The 16,544-nt window shown below is 46.4% G+C and overlaps 1 protein-coding gene across 9 annotated transcripts in view; it reads left to right on the plus strand.

The window, feature by feature from the left end:
• LOC122544759 (uncharacterized) overlaps positions 1–16,544 on the plus strand; it is a 144,553-nt gene that overhangs the window by 73,329 nt on the left and 54,680 nt on the right. For 7 of the 9 annotated variants that reach the window (XM_087981846.1, XM_087981849.1, XM_087981851.1 and 4 more), the window contains one exon: positions 8,547–8,816. The exons of the other annotated variants lie outside the window; for them this stretch is intronic. In XM_087981846.1, the coding sequence (XP_087837972.1) occupies positions 8,547–8,816 (270 nt within the window). The remainder of the gene's footprint in view (positions 1–8,546; positions 8,817–16,544) is intronic. 9 annotated transcript variants of the gene reach the window in all.

The following is a 16,544-nucleotide window of genomic DNA, read 5'->3' on the forward strand; positions in this document are numbered from 1 at the left end:
CCGTGCTGTTCCTGTCCCTGGGAGTGTTTGATGGGGGGTGGGGGGACAGTGTAGAGGGAGCTTAACTTGTGTTTTTGGGATCCTTGAGGGGGAGCAGCCCAAGTCGTTATCCGCATAGGCACCAACGGCATTGTAGGAAAAGGGATGGAGATGTAAGGCAGATATTCAGGGAGATAGGGTGTAAGCTTAGAGGTAGAACAAACAGTTGTTATCTCTGGTTTGTTGTCTGTCCACGTGCGATTGAGGTGAGGAACAAGGAGCGAACAGAGCTGAGCACATGACTACAGGTTTGGTGCAGGAGGGAGGGATTCAGATACCTGGATAATTGAGGCTCATTCTGGGACAAGTGGGACCTCTACAACTGGATGGTCTACACCTGAACCAGAGGGGTACCAATATCCTGGAGGGTGGAATTTGCTAATGCTCTTTGGGAGAGTTTAAACTAATTCAGCAGGGGAATTGGAACCTTAAACGTAGTTCCAGTGTTCAGGAGGTTCGCGTAGTGAGGTCAGTAATAATGTTTCAAGGTTGTAGGAGTGTACTGGCAGGCAGGGAGGTGGTTTGTAGTGTGTCTAGTTCAACATCAGGAGCATCCGGAATAAGATGCTCTGGAATAAGGTGAACTTGCAGCATGGGTTGGTACCTGGGACTTCGATATTGTCATTTTGGAGATATGGATAGAGTAGAGACAGGAATGGTTGTTGCAGGTTCCGAGATTTAGATGTTTCAGTAAGAAAAGAGAAGATTGTAAAAGAAGAGGAGGTGTGGCAGTGTTAGTCAAGGACTCTATTACGGTGGCAGAAAGGACATTAGAGAACTTGTCAACTGAGGTAGTATGGGCTGAGGTTAGAGACAGGAAAGGAGAGGTCACCCTGTTGGGAGTTACATATCAGCCTCGGAAAAGTTCCAAAGATGATCGCAAAGATGATCCTGGATAGGAGTGAAAGTAACAGGGTAGTTGTTATGGGGGGGCTTTAACTTTCTAAATATTGACTGGGAATACTATAGTTCAAGTACTTTAGGTGGGTCAGTTTTTGTCCAATGTGTGCAGGATGGTTTCCTGATACAGTATGTAGACAGGCCAATAAGGGATGAGGCCACACTGGATTTGGTAATGGGTAATGAACCTGGCCAGGCATTAGATTTGGAGGGAGGTGAGCACTTTGGTGATAGTGACCACAATTCAGTTTACTTTATTGATGGAGAGCGATAGGTATATACCGCAGGGCAAGAGTTATAGCTGGGGGGAAAGGCAATTATGATGCGATTAGGCAAGATTTAGGACACACAGGATGGGGAAGTAAACTGCCGGGGACATGCACAATTGAAATGTGAAACATATTCAAGGAACAGCTACTGAGTGTCCCTGATAAGTATGTACCTGTCAGGCAGGGAGGAAGTGGTTGAGCGTGGGAGCTGTGGTTTACTGAAGAAGTGGAATCTCTTGTCATGAGAAAGAAGAAGGCTTACGTTAGGATGTACAAAGTTAAAAATCACACAACACCAGGTTATAGTCCAACAGGTTTAATTGGAAGCACACTAGCTTTCGGAGCGACGCTCATTCATCAGGTGAAGGAGTGTCGCTTTGAAAGCTAGTGTGCTTCCAATTAAACCTGTTGGACTATAACCTGGTGTTGTGTGATTTTTAACTTTGTTCACCCCAGTCCAACACCGGCATCTCCAAATTATGACTACGTTAGGATGAGATGTGAAGACTCGGGGCGCTTGAGCGTTACAAGTTAACCAGGAAGGACGTAAAGAGAGAGCTAAGAAGAGCCAGGAGGAGACATGAGAAGTCCTTGGCAGCGAGGATCAAGGAAAACCCTAAAGCTTTCTATCGGTATATCAGGTTAAAAGAATGACTCAAGTGAGATTAGGGCCAATCAAGGACAGTAGTGGGGAATTGTGCATGGAGTCCAAAGAGATAGGAGAGACACAAAATGAATATTTTTTGTCAGTATTCACACAGGAAAAAGACAATGTTGTCGAGGAGAACAGAGATACAGGCTACTACACCAGGTGGGATTGAGGTTGATAAGGACATGTTAGTAATTCTGGAAAGTGTGAAAATAGATAAGTCCCCTGGGCCAGATGGGATTTATCTGAGGATTCTCTGGGAAGCTGGGGAGGAGATTGCCAAGTCTTTGGCTCTGATCTTTATGCCGTCATTGTCTACAGGAATAGTGCCAGGAGACTGGTGGATAGCAAATGTTGTTCCCTTGTTCAAGAAGAGGAGTAGAGACAACCCTGGTAATTATAGACCAGTGAGCCTTACTTCGGTGTGGGTAAAGTGTTGGAAAGGATTATAAGAGATGGGATTTATAATCATCTAGAAAGGAATAAGTTGATTAGGGATAGTAAACATGGTTTTGTGAAGGATAGTTCTTTGAGATGGTGACCGAACAGGTGGATGAGGGTAAAGTGGTTATGTGGTGTATATGGATTTCAGTAAAGTGTTTAATAAGGTTCCCCCCGGTAGGCTATTGCAGAAAATACAGAGGCATGGGATTGAGAGTGATTTAGCAGTTTGGATCAGAAATTGGTTAACTGTAAGAAAACAGAGGGTGATGGTTGATGGGAAATGTTCATCCTGGAGTTCAGTTACTAGTGGTGTACCGCAAGGATCTGTTTTGGGGCCACTGCTGTTTGTCTATGAATGACCTGGATGAGGATGTAAAAGTATGGGTCAGTAAATTTGCGGATGAGACTAAGGTTGGTGGAGTTGTGGATGGTGCTAAAGGATGTTGTAGATTAGAGGGACATAGATAAGCTGCAGAGCTGGGCTCAGAGGTGGCAAATGGAGTTTAATGCAGAAAAGTGGGAGGTGGTTCACTTTCGAAGGAGCAACAGGAATACAGAGTATTGGGTTAATGGTAAGATTCTTGGTAGTGTAGATGAGCAGAGAGATCCTGGTGTCCATGTAAATAGATCCCTGAAAGTTGCCATCCAGGTTTATAGGGTTGTTAAGAAGGCATGTGGTGTGTTGGCTTTTATTAGTAGAGGGATTGAGTTTTGGAACCATGAGGTTATGTTGCAAATGTGGAAAACTCTGGTGCAGCTGCACTTGGAGGATTGTGTACAGTTCTGGTCACCGCATTATAGGAAGGATGTGGAAGCTTTGGAAAGAGTTCAGAGGAGATTTATTAGGATGTTGCCTGGTATGGAGGGAAGGTCTTATGAGGAAAGGCTGAGGGACTTGAGGCTGTTTTCATCAGAGAGAAGAAGGTTGAGAGGTGACTTAATTAAGACATAGAAGATGATCAGAGGGTGAGGTAAGGGTGGATAGTGAGAGTCTTTTTCCTTGGATGGTAATGGCTAGCACAAGGGGACGTAGCTTTAAGTTGAGGGGTGATAGATATAGACAGATGTCAGAGGTAGTTTCTTTACTCAGAGAGTAGTAAGGGGCATGGAATGCACTGCCTGCAACAGTAGTAGGCTCCCAACATGAAAGGCATTTAAATGGTCATTGGATAAACACATGGGTGATAATGGAACAGTGTAGGATAGATGGGCTTCAGATTCGTTCCAAGGTCAGCGCAACATTGAGGGCTGAAAAGCCAATACCACGCTGGAATGTTCTCCGTTGTGTATATAACCCCATGCTGTCCCTGTCCCTGGTAGTGTTTGATGAGGGGGACAGTGTAGAGGGAGCTTCACTCTTTATCTAATCCTGTGCTGTCCCTGTCCCTGGGCGTGTTTGATGGGGGACAATGTTGAGGGAGCTTTACTCTGTATCTAACCACATGCTGCCTGTGTCCGGAGGATTTTTTGATGGAGGACAGTGTAGAGGGAGCTTTACTCTGTATCTAACCCCATGCTGTCCCTGTCCCTGGGAGTGTTTGATGGGGGACAGTGTAGAGGGAGCTTTACTCTGTATCTAACCCCATGCTGTCCCTGTCCCTGGGAGTGTTTGATGGGGGGGACAGTGCAGAGGGAGCTTTACTCTGTATCTAACCCCGTGCTGTCCCTGTCCCTGGGAGTGTTTGATGAGGGGACAGTGTAGAGGAGCTTTACTCTGTATCTAACCCCGTGCTGTCCCTGTCCCTGGGAGTGTTTGATGGGGGGGACAGTGTAGAGAGGGCTTTACTCTGTATCTAACCCCGTGCTGTCCCTGTTCTGGGAGTGTTTGTTGGGGGACAGTGTAGAGGGAGCTTTACTCTGTATCTAATCCCCGTGCTGTCCCTGTCCTGGGAGTGTTTGATGGGGGACAGTGTAGAGGAAGCTTGTCTCTGTGTCTAACCCCATGCTGTCTCTGTCCTGGGAGTGTTTGGGGGAACAGTGTAGAGGAAGCTTTACTCTGTATCCGCAGCTACACTGGCACCACCCCCGACATTTTCCTCCGCTACATCGATGACTGTATCGGCGCACCCTCGTGCTCCCACGAGGAGGCTGAACAGTTCATCCACTTTACTAACACCTTCCACCCAGACCTCAAATGTACCTGGACCGTCTCAGACTCTTCCCTCCCCTTCCTGGACCTCTCCATTTCTATCTCGGGCGACCGACTCAACACGGATGTTTACTATAAACCGACCGACTCCCACAGCTACCTAGATTACACCTCCTCCCACCCTGCCCCCTGTAAAAACGCCATCCCGTATTCCCAATTCCTTCGCCTCCGCCGCATCTGCTCCCAGGAGGACCAGTTCCAATACCGTACAACCCAGATGGCCTCCTTCTTCAAGGATCGCAATTTTCCCCCAGACGTGGTCGATGATGCCCTCCTCCGCATCTCCTCCACTTCCCGCTCCTCCGCCCTTGAGCCCCGCCCCTCCAACCGCCACCAGGTCCTGACCTACCACCCCACCAACCTCCAAATACAACGTATCATCCTCCGTCATTTCTGCCACCTCCAAACGGACCCCACCACCAAGGATCTATTTCCCTCCCCATCCCTATCAGCGTTCCGGAAAGACCACTCCCTCCGTGACTCCCTCGTCAAGTCCACACCCCCCACCAACCCAACCTCCTCTCCCTGCAACCGCAAGAAATGCAAAACTTGCGCCCACACCTCCCCCCTTGCTTCCCTCCAAGGCCCCGTGGGATCCTTCCATATCCGGCACAAATTCACCTGCACCTCCACACACATCATTTACTGCATCTGCTGCACCCGATGTGGTCTCCTCTATATTGGGGAGACAGGCCGGCTACTTGCGGAACGTTTCAGAGAACACCTCTGGGACATCCGCACCAACCAACCCAACCGCCCCGTGGCTGAACACTTCAACTCCCCCTCCCACTCCACCAAGGACATGCAGATCCTTGGCCTCCTCCATCGCCAGACCATGGCAACACGACGGTTGGAGGAAGAGCGCCTCACCTCCAACCACAAGGGATGAACTCAGATTTCTCCAGCTTCCTCATTTCCCCTCCCCCAACCTTGTCTCAGTCCCAACCCTCGGACTCAGCACCACCTTACTAACCTGCAATCTTCTTCCTGACCTCTCCGCCCCCACCCCCTCTCCAGCCTATCACCCTCACCTCAACCTTGTTCCACCTATCGCATTCCCAACGCCCCTCCCCCCAGTCCCTCCTCCCTACCTTTTATCTTAGCCTACTTGGCACACCCTCCTCATTCCTGAAGAAGGGCTTATGCCCGAAACGTCAATTCTCCTGCTCCTTGGATGCTGCCTGACCTGCTGCGCTTTTCCAGCAACACATTTTTCAGCTCTGTATCTAAACCCGTGCTGCCCCTGTCCTGGGAGTGTTTGATGGGGGACAGTGTAGACGGAGCTTTACTCTGTATCTAACCCCGTGCTGTCCTTGTGCTGGGAGTGTTTGATGAGGGGGATAGTGTAGAGGAAGCTTTACTCTGTATCTCACCCCGTGCTGTCCCTGTGCTGGGAGTGTTTGATGAGGGGGACAGTGTAGAGAGAGCTTTACTCTGTATCTAACCCTGCCCTGTCCCTGGGGGTGTTTGATGGGGGGGGACAGTGTAGAGGGAGCTTTACTCTGTATCTAACCCCGTGCTGTCCCTGTCGCTGGGAGTGTTTGTTGGGGGACAGTGTAGAGGGAGCTTTACTCTGTATCTAACCCCGCCCTGTCCCTGTCCCTGGGGGTGTTTGATGGGGGGGACAGTGTAGAGGGAGCTTTACTCTGTATCTAACCCCGTGCTGTCTCTGTCCCTTGGAGTGTTTGATGGGGGGACAGTGTAGAGGGAGCTTTACTCTGTATCTAACCCTGTGCTGTCCCTGTCCCTGGGAGTGTTTGATGGGGGGACAGTGTAGAGGGAGCTTTACTCTGTATCTAACCCCGTGCTGTCCCTGTCCCAGGGAGTGTTTGATGGGGTGACAGTGTAGAGGGAGCTTTACTCTGTATCTAACCCCGTGCTGTCCCTGTCCCTGGGAGTGTTTGTTGGGGGACAGTGTAGAGGGAGCTTTACTCTGTATCTAACCCCGCCCTGTCCCTGTCCCTGGGGGTGTTTGATGGGGGGGACAGTGTAGAGGGAGCTTTACTCTGTATCTAACCCCGTGCTGTCTCTGTCCCTTGGAGTGTTTGATGGGGGGACAGTGTAGAGGGAGCTTTACTCTGTATCTAACCCTGCCCTGTCCCTGGGGGTGTTTGATGGGGGGGGACAGTGTAGAGGGAGCTTTACTCTGTATCTAACCCCGTGCTGTCCCTGTCGCTGGGAGTGTTTGTTGGGGGACAGTGTAGAGGGAGCTTTACTCTGTATCTAACCCCGCCCTGTCCCTGTCCCTGGGGGTGTTTGATGGGGGGGACAGTGTAGAGGGAGCTTTACTCTGTATCTAACCCCGTGCTGTCTCTGTCCCTTGGAGTGTTTGATGGGGGGACAGTGTAGAGGGAGCTTTACTCTGTATCTAACCCTGTGCTGTCCCTGTCCCTGGGAGTGTTTGATGGGGGGACAGTGTAGAGGAAGCTTTACTCTGTATCTAACCCCGTGCTGTCCCTGTCCCAGGGAGTGTTTGATGGGGTGACAGTGTAGAGGGAGCTTTACTCTGTATCTAACCCCGTGCTGTCCCTGTCCCTGGGAGTGTTTGATGGGGGGACAGTGTAGAGGGAGCTTTACTCTGTATCTAACCCCGTGCTGTCCCTGTCCCTGGGAGTGTTTGATGGGGGACAGTGTAGAGGGAGCTTTACTCTGTACCTAACCCTGTGCTGTCCCTGTCCCTGGGTGTGTTTGATGGGGGGACAGTGTAGAGAGGGCTTTACTCTGTATCTAACCCCGTGCTGTCCCTGTCCCTGGGAGTGTTTGATGGGGGACAGTGTAGAGGGAGCTTTACTCTGTACCTAACCCTGTGCTGTCCCTGTCCCTGGGTGTGTTTGATGGGGGGACAGTGCAGAGGGGGCTTTACTCTGTATCTAACCCCGTGCTGTCCCTGTCCCTGGGAGTATTTGATGGGGGGGACAGTGTAGAGGGAGCTTTACTCTGTATCTGACCCCATGCTGTCCCTGTGCCTGGGAGTGTTTGATGGGGGGACTGTGTAGAGGGAGCTTTACTCTGTATCTAACCCCATGCTGTCCCTGTCCCTGGGAGTGTTTGATGGGGGACAGTGTAGAGGGAGCTTTACTCTGTATCTAACCCCATGCTGTCCCTGTCCCTGGGAGTGTTTGATGGGGGGGACAGTGCAGAGGGAGCTTTACTCTGTATCTAACCCCGTGCTGTCCCTGTCCCTGGGAGTGTTTGATGAGGGGACAGTGTAGAGGAGCTTTACTCTGTATCTAACCCCGTGCTGTCCCTGTCCTTGGGAGTGTTTGATGGGGGACAGTGTAGAGGGAGCTTTACTCTGTATCTAACCCCGTGCTGTCCCTGTCCCTGGGAGTGTTTGATGGGGGACAGTGTAGAGTGGGCTTTACTCTGTATCTAACCCCGTGCTGTCCCTGTCCCTGGGAGTGTTTGATGGGGGACAGTGTAGAGGGAGCTTTACTCTGTACCTAACCCCGTGCTGTCCCTGTCCTGGGGGTGTTTGATGGGGGGACAGTGTAGAGGAAGCTTTACTCTGTATCTAACCCCGTGCTGTCCCTGTCCCTGGGAGTGTTTGATGGGGGGGGACAGTGTAGAGGGAGCTTTACTCTGTACCTAACCCCGTGCTGTCCCTGTCCCTGGGAGTGTTTGATGGGGGGGGACAGTGTAGAGGGAGCTTTACTCTGTATCTAACCCCGTGCTGTCCCTGTCCCTGGGAGTGTTTGATGGGGGGGGACAGTGTAGAGGGAGCTTTACTCTGTACCTAACCCCGTGCTGTCCCTGTCCCTGGGAGTGTTTGATGGGGGGACAGTGTAGAGGGAGCTTTACTCTGTATCTAACCCCGTGCTGTCCCTGTCCCTGGGAGTGTTTGATGGGGGGACAGTGTAGAGGGAGATTTACTCTGTACCTAACCCCGTGCTGTCCCTGTCCCTGGGAGTGTTTGATGGGGGGACAGTGTAGAGGGAGCTTTACTCTGTACCTAACCCCGTGCTGTCCCTGTCCCTGGGAGTGTTTGATGGGGGGACAGTGTAGAGGGAGCTTTACTCTGTACCTAACCCCGTGCTGTCACTGTCAGTGTGCAATGTGTGCTTTACTCACCATTAATTACGTGGTTTAATTTCAGGAGATAGATGATGATGATGATGATGATGATGATATCTCTGAGATCCTGAAAACCTCTCCGATGTCAATGAGGGACCGTCTGGAGACGAAGGCCAATGAGCTGGTGGAGGAATTTAAGCAGCAACTTGAAGTGAATGACCTGGAGTTGAATAAATCCCTGAAGAAAGAGACTGAGAAGTTCTGCAAGGCTTACACGAAACAGTTTAACAGGGCGATTGGCAAACTGATGGAGCAGATGCTGAAGCAGTTTGAACGTTTCACCAAACAGCAGGTAACTCCGATACAAATTGAACAAAGCTGTGCTACGGGACAGGGGATAGCAAGGCAGACCCAGTCAGCATCATCAACACTGGATTTGCAACAAAGTGAAATTAAAATGTTCCATGGCCCTCACAATTGCTCACTTATTCCTCAGCAAACATTAGGAATACTAGGTCTTGGACACTAAGTTTACAACTTCAACAAAATGAAGAATTGGGTATTAATATTGTAACTTCAGCAGAGCACAGATGGACAACAACACAGTCTAACTGATATCTATAATCTCTGGCCAATCTTCTTTCATCCTCACCCCCACTCACACCAACAGACAGACTGACCCAGTTCCAGTTCAATAACGGTTTCAGTGGTGAATACCAAGCCTTCATGAAATCCTTAGATAATGGATTGTATTACAGGCAGAATTCTGAAATCACCAGTTAATGCAAGCAGCCTCTGAGAAGTCTGCAGACTTTTACTTAGTTCTTACATTGTAAGTTTCTTTCTCTGAATTTTCAAACAGTCAATAAATGGACAATAACTTGTGAAAGAAAAGCCAAAAGAACAGCCTAGTCTGGCAGCTCCTGAAGTAAAATTATCCCATGCCCCAAACCCTGCCAGAACCATTTTCCTTTTGGATTTTTTTCTCTTTTTTTTCCCCCAACATTCTCTGTGATTCTCAGGCCAGTGATGCTCCTTCCCTGATTGACCAATTGAATAGCCACCCAGCTGCTTGTCTCTGAGCGTAGCAATGTGTCAGTGCAGAAACACCTACTGTGCCTTTTGAGCAGTAGTTAACCTGAATTATCTGTCCAGGCCAGTTCCCAACAGCAAACATCTGTCTCTTGTTCTTTCCTTTCTCTCAACAAGCTGCTGTTCACACTCAATTCTCACCCCCATCTCTCAGTTTCAAATCAAAAATGAGAAAAATCAAAGTTAAACAATGATGATCTCAGAAAGTGTCCACCCTTAAAAGAGTGAAATGCCATTTCAATTGTGCAATTCAAGACAAGGTTAATAACATGGAAACAACAAACAAGAAACAAAACTCACATCCATTCAATTCTTCGTCCAACTAGATTTCTAATCTAACTTTCTTGGTTACATTTTAAATTTTTCAGCGATTTTCATTTGGTTTAAAGTGTCAACAATTACATTTTCATCCCCTGAAATATGTGCAACGTTTATTTTTAAATGTTGCAAAAAAACTTAGCATTTTAGTTTTAAATCCCTTTATAAATCCCTTTATCAGATTATGAACAGTAAAAACTAAGAGTGTCGTGGTTTCCATGTCGAACATAAACTTTTGAATTGTTGAAGAGCTATCACACCATCAATACCTTCTCTTCTATAGTACGGTATCTTTTCAGATGTTGATTCAAGTAATAGCTGGAAAAATAACCCACTGCCTGCTCTATTCCGGCCTTGTCATCCTGGAAGACCTGTCAGCCTCAAACTGCTAGTGTCTCTGACTAATATAAACAGTTTGTTAAAGTTCAGTGCAGTTAAAACTGGCTCATTTGATTACTCTCAGCTTTTAAAAAGCTGCCTGGCATTTTGTTGACAGTGCTGATAAAAAGCTACAGTAAGGATAGAAAGCGTGACAGAAGGGGTAGCATTAATGCTATACTTAGAAAGGATATTCCTAAGAATACATCCAAGGACGTTATTAGGGTGGAACTGAGAAATAAGCAAGGTATGATCACTTTATTGGGATTATTTTATCGACCCCTTTCCCTCCCAATAGTCAGCAGGAAATTGAGAAACAACTTTGTAAGGAGATCTCAGTTATCTGTAAGAATAATAGGATGGTTATGGTAGGGGATTTTGTCTTTCCAAACATAGACTGGAGCTGCCATAGTGGTAAGGGTTTAGATGGAGAGGAATTTGTTAAATGTGAGTACAGTAATTTTTTTCTGATTCAATATGTGAATACCAACTAGAGAAATTGCAAAACTTGATCTACTCTTGGAAATAAAGCAGGGCAGGTGACTGAGGTGTCAGTGGGGGAGCACTTGGGACCAGTGACCATAATTCTATTAATTTTAAAATTGTGCTGGAAAAGGATAGACCGGATCTAAAAGTTGAAGTTCTAAATTGGAGAAAGGCCAATTTTGACGGTATTAGGCAAGAACTTTTGAAAGCTGATGGGGGCAGATGTTCGCAGGTAAATGGACGTCTGGAAAATGGGAAGCCTTCAGAAATGAGATAACGAGAGTCCAGAGAAAGTATATTCCTGTCAGGCTGAAAGGAAAGGCTGATCGGTGTAGGGAATGCTGGATGACTAGAGAAATTGAGGGTTTGGTTCAGAAAAAGAAGGAAACATATGTCAGGGATAGACAGGACAGATCGAGTGAATCCTTAGAAGACTATAAAAGCAGTAGGGGTATACTTAAGAGAGAAATCAGGAGGGTAGAAAGGGGACAATCTTGGCAAATATAGTTAGGGAGAATCCAAAGAGATTTATTAAATACATTAAGCACAAAAGGATAACAAGGGAGCAAATAGGGCCTCTCAAAAATCAGCAAGACAGCCAATGTGCGGAGCCGCAGGAGATGGAGGAGATACTAAATGAGTACTTTGCATCAGTGTTTACTGTGGAGAAGGATGGAAGATATGGAATTGGGAAAATAAATGGTGACATCTTGAAAAATGCCCATATTACAGAGAAGGAGATGCTGGATGTCTTAAAATACATCCCCTGGACCTGATTATATGTACCCTAGAACTCTGTGGGAAGCTAGAGAAGTGATTGCTGGGCCTCCTACTGAGATATTTGTATCATCGATAGTCACAGGTGAGGTGCCAGAAGACTGGAGGTTGGCTAACGTGGTGCCACTGTTTAAGAAAGGCGGTAAGGATAAGCCAGGGGACTATAGACCAGTGAGCCTGACATTGGTGATGGGCAAGTTGTTGGAGGGAATACTGAGGGAGAGGATGAACATATATTTGGAAAGGTAAAGACTGATTAGGAATAGTCAACATGACTTTGTGTGTGGGAAATCATGTCTCATGAACTTGATTGAGTTTTTTGAAGAAGTAACAAAGAGGATTGATGAGGGCAGAGCGGAGGACATGATCTATATGGACTTCAGTAAGGCATTCAAAAAGATTCCTCGTGGTAGACTGGTTAGCAAGGTTAGATCACAAAAGATACAGGGAAAATGAGCCGTTTAGATGGAGAACTGGCTTGAAGATAGAAGATAGAGGGTGGTGGTGGAGGGTTGCTTTTCAGACTGGATGCCTGTGACCAGTGATGTGTGACAAGGTTTGGTGCTGGGTGCACTACTTTTCGTCATTTATATAAATGATTTGGATGTGAAATGTAGGTCATCTCCCATTTTGCAGATGACACCAAAATGGGAGGTGTAATGGACAGTGAAGAAGGTTACCTCAGATTACAATGGGATCTTGATCAGATGGGCCAACGGGCTGAGGAGTGGCAGATGGAGTTTAATTCAGATCAATGCGAGGTGCTGCATTTTGGAAAGGCAATTCAGAGCAGGACTTATACACCTTCTGGTCAGGTCCTGGGGAGTGTTGCTGAACAAAGAGACCTTGGAGTGCAGGTTCATAGCTCCTTGAAAGTGGAGTTGCAGGTAGATAGGATAGTGAAGGCAGCATTGTATGCTTTCCTTTATCGGTCAGAGTATTGAGTACAGGAGTTGGGAGGTCATGTTGCGGCTGTACAGGACATTGGTTAGGCCACTGTTGGAATATTAGATGCAATTCTGGTCTCCTTCCTATCTGAAGGATATTGTGAAACTTGAAAGAGTTCAAAAAAGATTTTCAAGAATGTTGCCAGGGTTGGAGGGTTTGAGCTACAGGGAGAGGCTGAACAGGCTGGGGTTGTATTCCTTGGAACGTCAGACGCTGAGAGGTGACCTTATAGAGGTTTATAACATCATGAGGGGCATGGAGAGGTAAATAGACAAGGTCTTTTCCCCAGGATGGGGAGTACAAAACTAAAGGGAATAGGTTTAGGGTGAGAGGGGAAATACATAAAAAGGACCTAAGGGGCAACCCTTTCACACAGGGGGTGGTACGTGTGTGTGTGGGTGTGGAACGAGCAGCCAGAGGAAGTGGTGGTGGCTGGTACAATGACAACGTTGAAAAGGCATTTGGATGGGGACATGGACAGGAAGGATTTGGAGGGATATGGGCCAAGTGCTGGCAAATGGGACTAGATTAGGTTAGAATATCTGGTTGGTATGGATGAGTTGAACCAAAGGACATGTTTCTGTGATGTAAGTAAGTACATAGATAGGGTAAATAGACAAAGTCTTTTCCCTGGGGTCGGGGAGTCCAGAACTAGAGGGGCATAGGTTTAAGGTGAGAGGGGAAAGCTATAAAAGAGACCTAAGGGGCAACTTTTTCACCCAGAGGGTGGTACGTGTATGGAATGAGCTGCCAGAGGATGTGGTGGAGGCTGGTACACTTGCAACATTTAAGAGGCATTTAGATGGGTGTATGAATAGGAAGGGTTTGGAGGGATATGGGCCGGGTGCTGGCAGGTTGGACTAGATTGGGTTGGGATATCTGGTCGGCATGGACAGGTTGGACCGAAGGGTCTGTTTTCGTGCTGTACATCTCTATGACTCTCTGACTCTACACCTTTATGACTCCAGCTTTTGACCTTCCCTTCGAGCCACTGTGTTTATGTGGTGAGTCCAGCTGAGTTTCTGATCTATGATAACTCCCCGGATGTAGATAGTGGGGGGGAATTCAGTGATGGGAACACCATTGAGTGCCTTGGGGTGGTGGTTAGTGTCTCTTATTGGTGATGGTCAGAGCCTGGCATTTGTGTGGCAAAAGTGCAATCCATTGGGTGTGACGTGCAAAATTTTCCTTCACTTTTGTTGTCAACTCTTATTTGTCAGTATCATTTCAACAAATCAATTTTATATAAGAATGACACGCTAACAACTCTACCAATGCAAGCTTTTAGTCTGGGAGTGGGTTGTGAATCTGTCTTTCTGACTGACTGCACAAACTTTCCTACAGTCTACACATAATCTAATTAAACCATATGGTTTAGGAACCAATACTACAGGAGAACTCCAATTACTCTGAGTTGGTTTGATCAATAGATCCTCCAACATGTATTAAATTTCCTTTGTTATTTTGGGCTGTTTCTCTGAGATTAACCAATACAGGGCTTTTGTTTTATCGGGTCCATGTCACGTTTAGTTAATATGGCCTATCCAAGTGTATCTTTGTAAATGTCTTTGTATTTTCTGAGCAGTTTAAATATATCTCTCTGTTGACGTTTCTCCATATACAATAATACAATGTCTGAACGCTCTAATATCTCCGCATTGGATAATCTGAAATGGAGAGCTCTGTTTGGGAATTGTCAATTCTCTTCAGTTCTCATTCTTCTTTCTCATATCCTCCTCTACTTACTAGTTGACACAGCTGTACATTCACATACGGCTCCAGAAAATGCTGGAGAAACTCAGCAGGTCTGGCAACATCTGTGGAGAGAAACCAGTTAAATGTTTCGAGTCCAGTAATTCTTCGTCAGGAAGGTTCTGGCAAAAGGTCACTGATCCCGAAATGTTATCACTGCTTTCTCTCCACAAATGTTACTCAGTTTGTACAGGATTGTATGTTTTTGTTTCAGATTTCCAACATCTGCAGCTCTTTATATTTTGTACATTCTCATTGTCTTCTGTACAATAGCACTGTGTTAATATGTTCACACGACACAATCAATTATTTTCCTACAATAAGGAGTAGCAATTAGATATGTACCGTTTCTAACAGGTAGGGAAAGTATTGGAGAAAGTTCTGAAGGAGCACATTAATCTCCACTTGGAGAGGCAAGGTTTGATCAGGGATAGTCAGCGTGTCTTTGTCAGAGGGAGATCATACCTAACAAACAGGTTCATATCAATTTTAGCATGGCCTTTACCAAAGTCCCACCTGATAGCCTAATAAAGAAGGTTAAGAGCTCATGGGACTCAGGGTAATTTGACAAGTCACATCCAGAATTATCTCAGTGACAGGAGACAGAGGGTGGTGGTTGAAGGTAGTCTGTATGACTGGAGCCCGGTGTGCAGTGATGTGGCACAGGGATCAGTGCTGGCTCCCTTCCTGTTTCTGAGATAGATAAAGAACATCAGTGAGAATATGGAGGGTAATGATAAGTCACTTTGTAGCTGATACAAAGCTCACCGGGCTATTGGCAGTGAGGAAGATGGTGTTAGGGTACAGGAGGATAGAAATGGATTGGTCAGATGGGTAGATCAGTGGCTGATAGGTTTTCACCCTGATAAATGTGAGGTGATGTACTATGGAAGAAGGGACAAGAGAAGGGGATACTCAATGAATGGTAGGATAGTGTAGAGTCCCAAGGGACAGAGATATCTTGAGATGCTTGTCCACAGATCCCTCAAGGTGGGTTTAGGGAAGTTAATATCTACCTTTCTCAGTCATTATGTGGATTACAAGAGCAGGGAGGTTATATTGCAGCTGTACAGGACTTTGGTTAGACCACAGTTGGTGTACTGTGTGTGGTTCTGGTCCCCACAGTACAGGAAGGATGTGATTGTACTGGAGGGGGTGCAGCAAAGATTCCCCAGGATGTTGCCTGGGATGGAGCAATTCAGCTGTGAGGAGAGGCTGGATAAACTGGGAGGGTTTAATTTGGAGCAGAAAAGGGTGAGCATGGTGGGCCTGAGAGAGGGGTAGAAGATTATGAGGGACATGGACGGAGTGTATAAAAGTAGGACCACTGTACATTTATTGCAGCTTTGGATGGACAGATTGAATGGGCCGAAGGGCCTATTCCATATTGTATGACTTATTGAAAAAGTATAGTTTGATTAGAGATAGTCAGCATGGCTTTGTGAGGAGCAGGTCATGCCTCACAAGTCTTATTGAATTCTTTGAGGATGTGACAAAACATATTAATGAAGGGAGAGCAGTGATGTGGTGTACATGAATTTTAACAAGGTGTTTGATGAGGTTCCCCATGGTAGAATCATTCAGAAAGTAAGGAAGTATGGGACACAGGTAAAATTGGTGATGTTAGCCTGTTCAGGCTGTCTCGTTCTATTCTGAAACATCTGTCTGTTTGCTTCTGGGACCAGTCCAAATGTGCTTCGAATACCCTTTTTCATCTCATCATAATCTCTGGAAGATTCCTCTAAACCACTTTGTATGGACAGTGTCCAATCTGGGGTTGACCACCTTAGTTGGGTTGCTGCCTTCTCAAACAACATTTCTTTTCAAATCTTGGTGAGACCAAGACAATCAGAAACATCTCCTGATTGAACCATAGATTATGACTCTGGCTTTCCTCTTCTGGTTTAACTTGCTTACACTGCATGATTTGTAATTTAAATTCCCTTTGTTTCACCGTTTCCTCCTTTTGAAGGTCCTGTCTTTAATGTTCAAATGCTCTTTGAAATGCTTTCTCTTTTTCTACCCTTTGGAATTCCATCTCCAATTTTCTCAGTTCAGTTTGCATTAACTGCATTTCGGGGGTTACTGACCTATCTCTAGATCTATTTTTGATACTGAGCCTCTCTATTTTCATTAAATCCATTGTTTCATTATTATATCCATAATGTTTGTGATCTTAGCTTGCTCGGACAAGATTATTTCCAGTCTTCTGATTAAAAATGTCTGTTTAGTTTTAATCATGTTCTGCAAGAATACCAGGCAACCTTCTGACACCTTGAAAACATATTTAACAATTTCTAGTGCCGTATTAAGGCAGTATGTCAGCTTG

The sequence above is a fragment of the Chiloscyllium plagiosum genome, unplaced genomic scaffold (genome assembly GCF_037043375.1).
Source record: "Chiloscyllium plagiosum isolate Xiang-an unplaced genomic scaffold, Cpla_swu_hap1 HiC_scaffold_41, whole genome shotgun sequence".
In the NCBI taxonomy this organism is placed as follows: Eukaryota; Metazoa; Chordata; class Chondrichthyes; order Orectolobiformes; family Hemiscylliidae; genus Chiloscyllium; species Chiloscyllium plagiosum.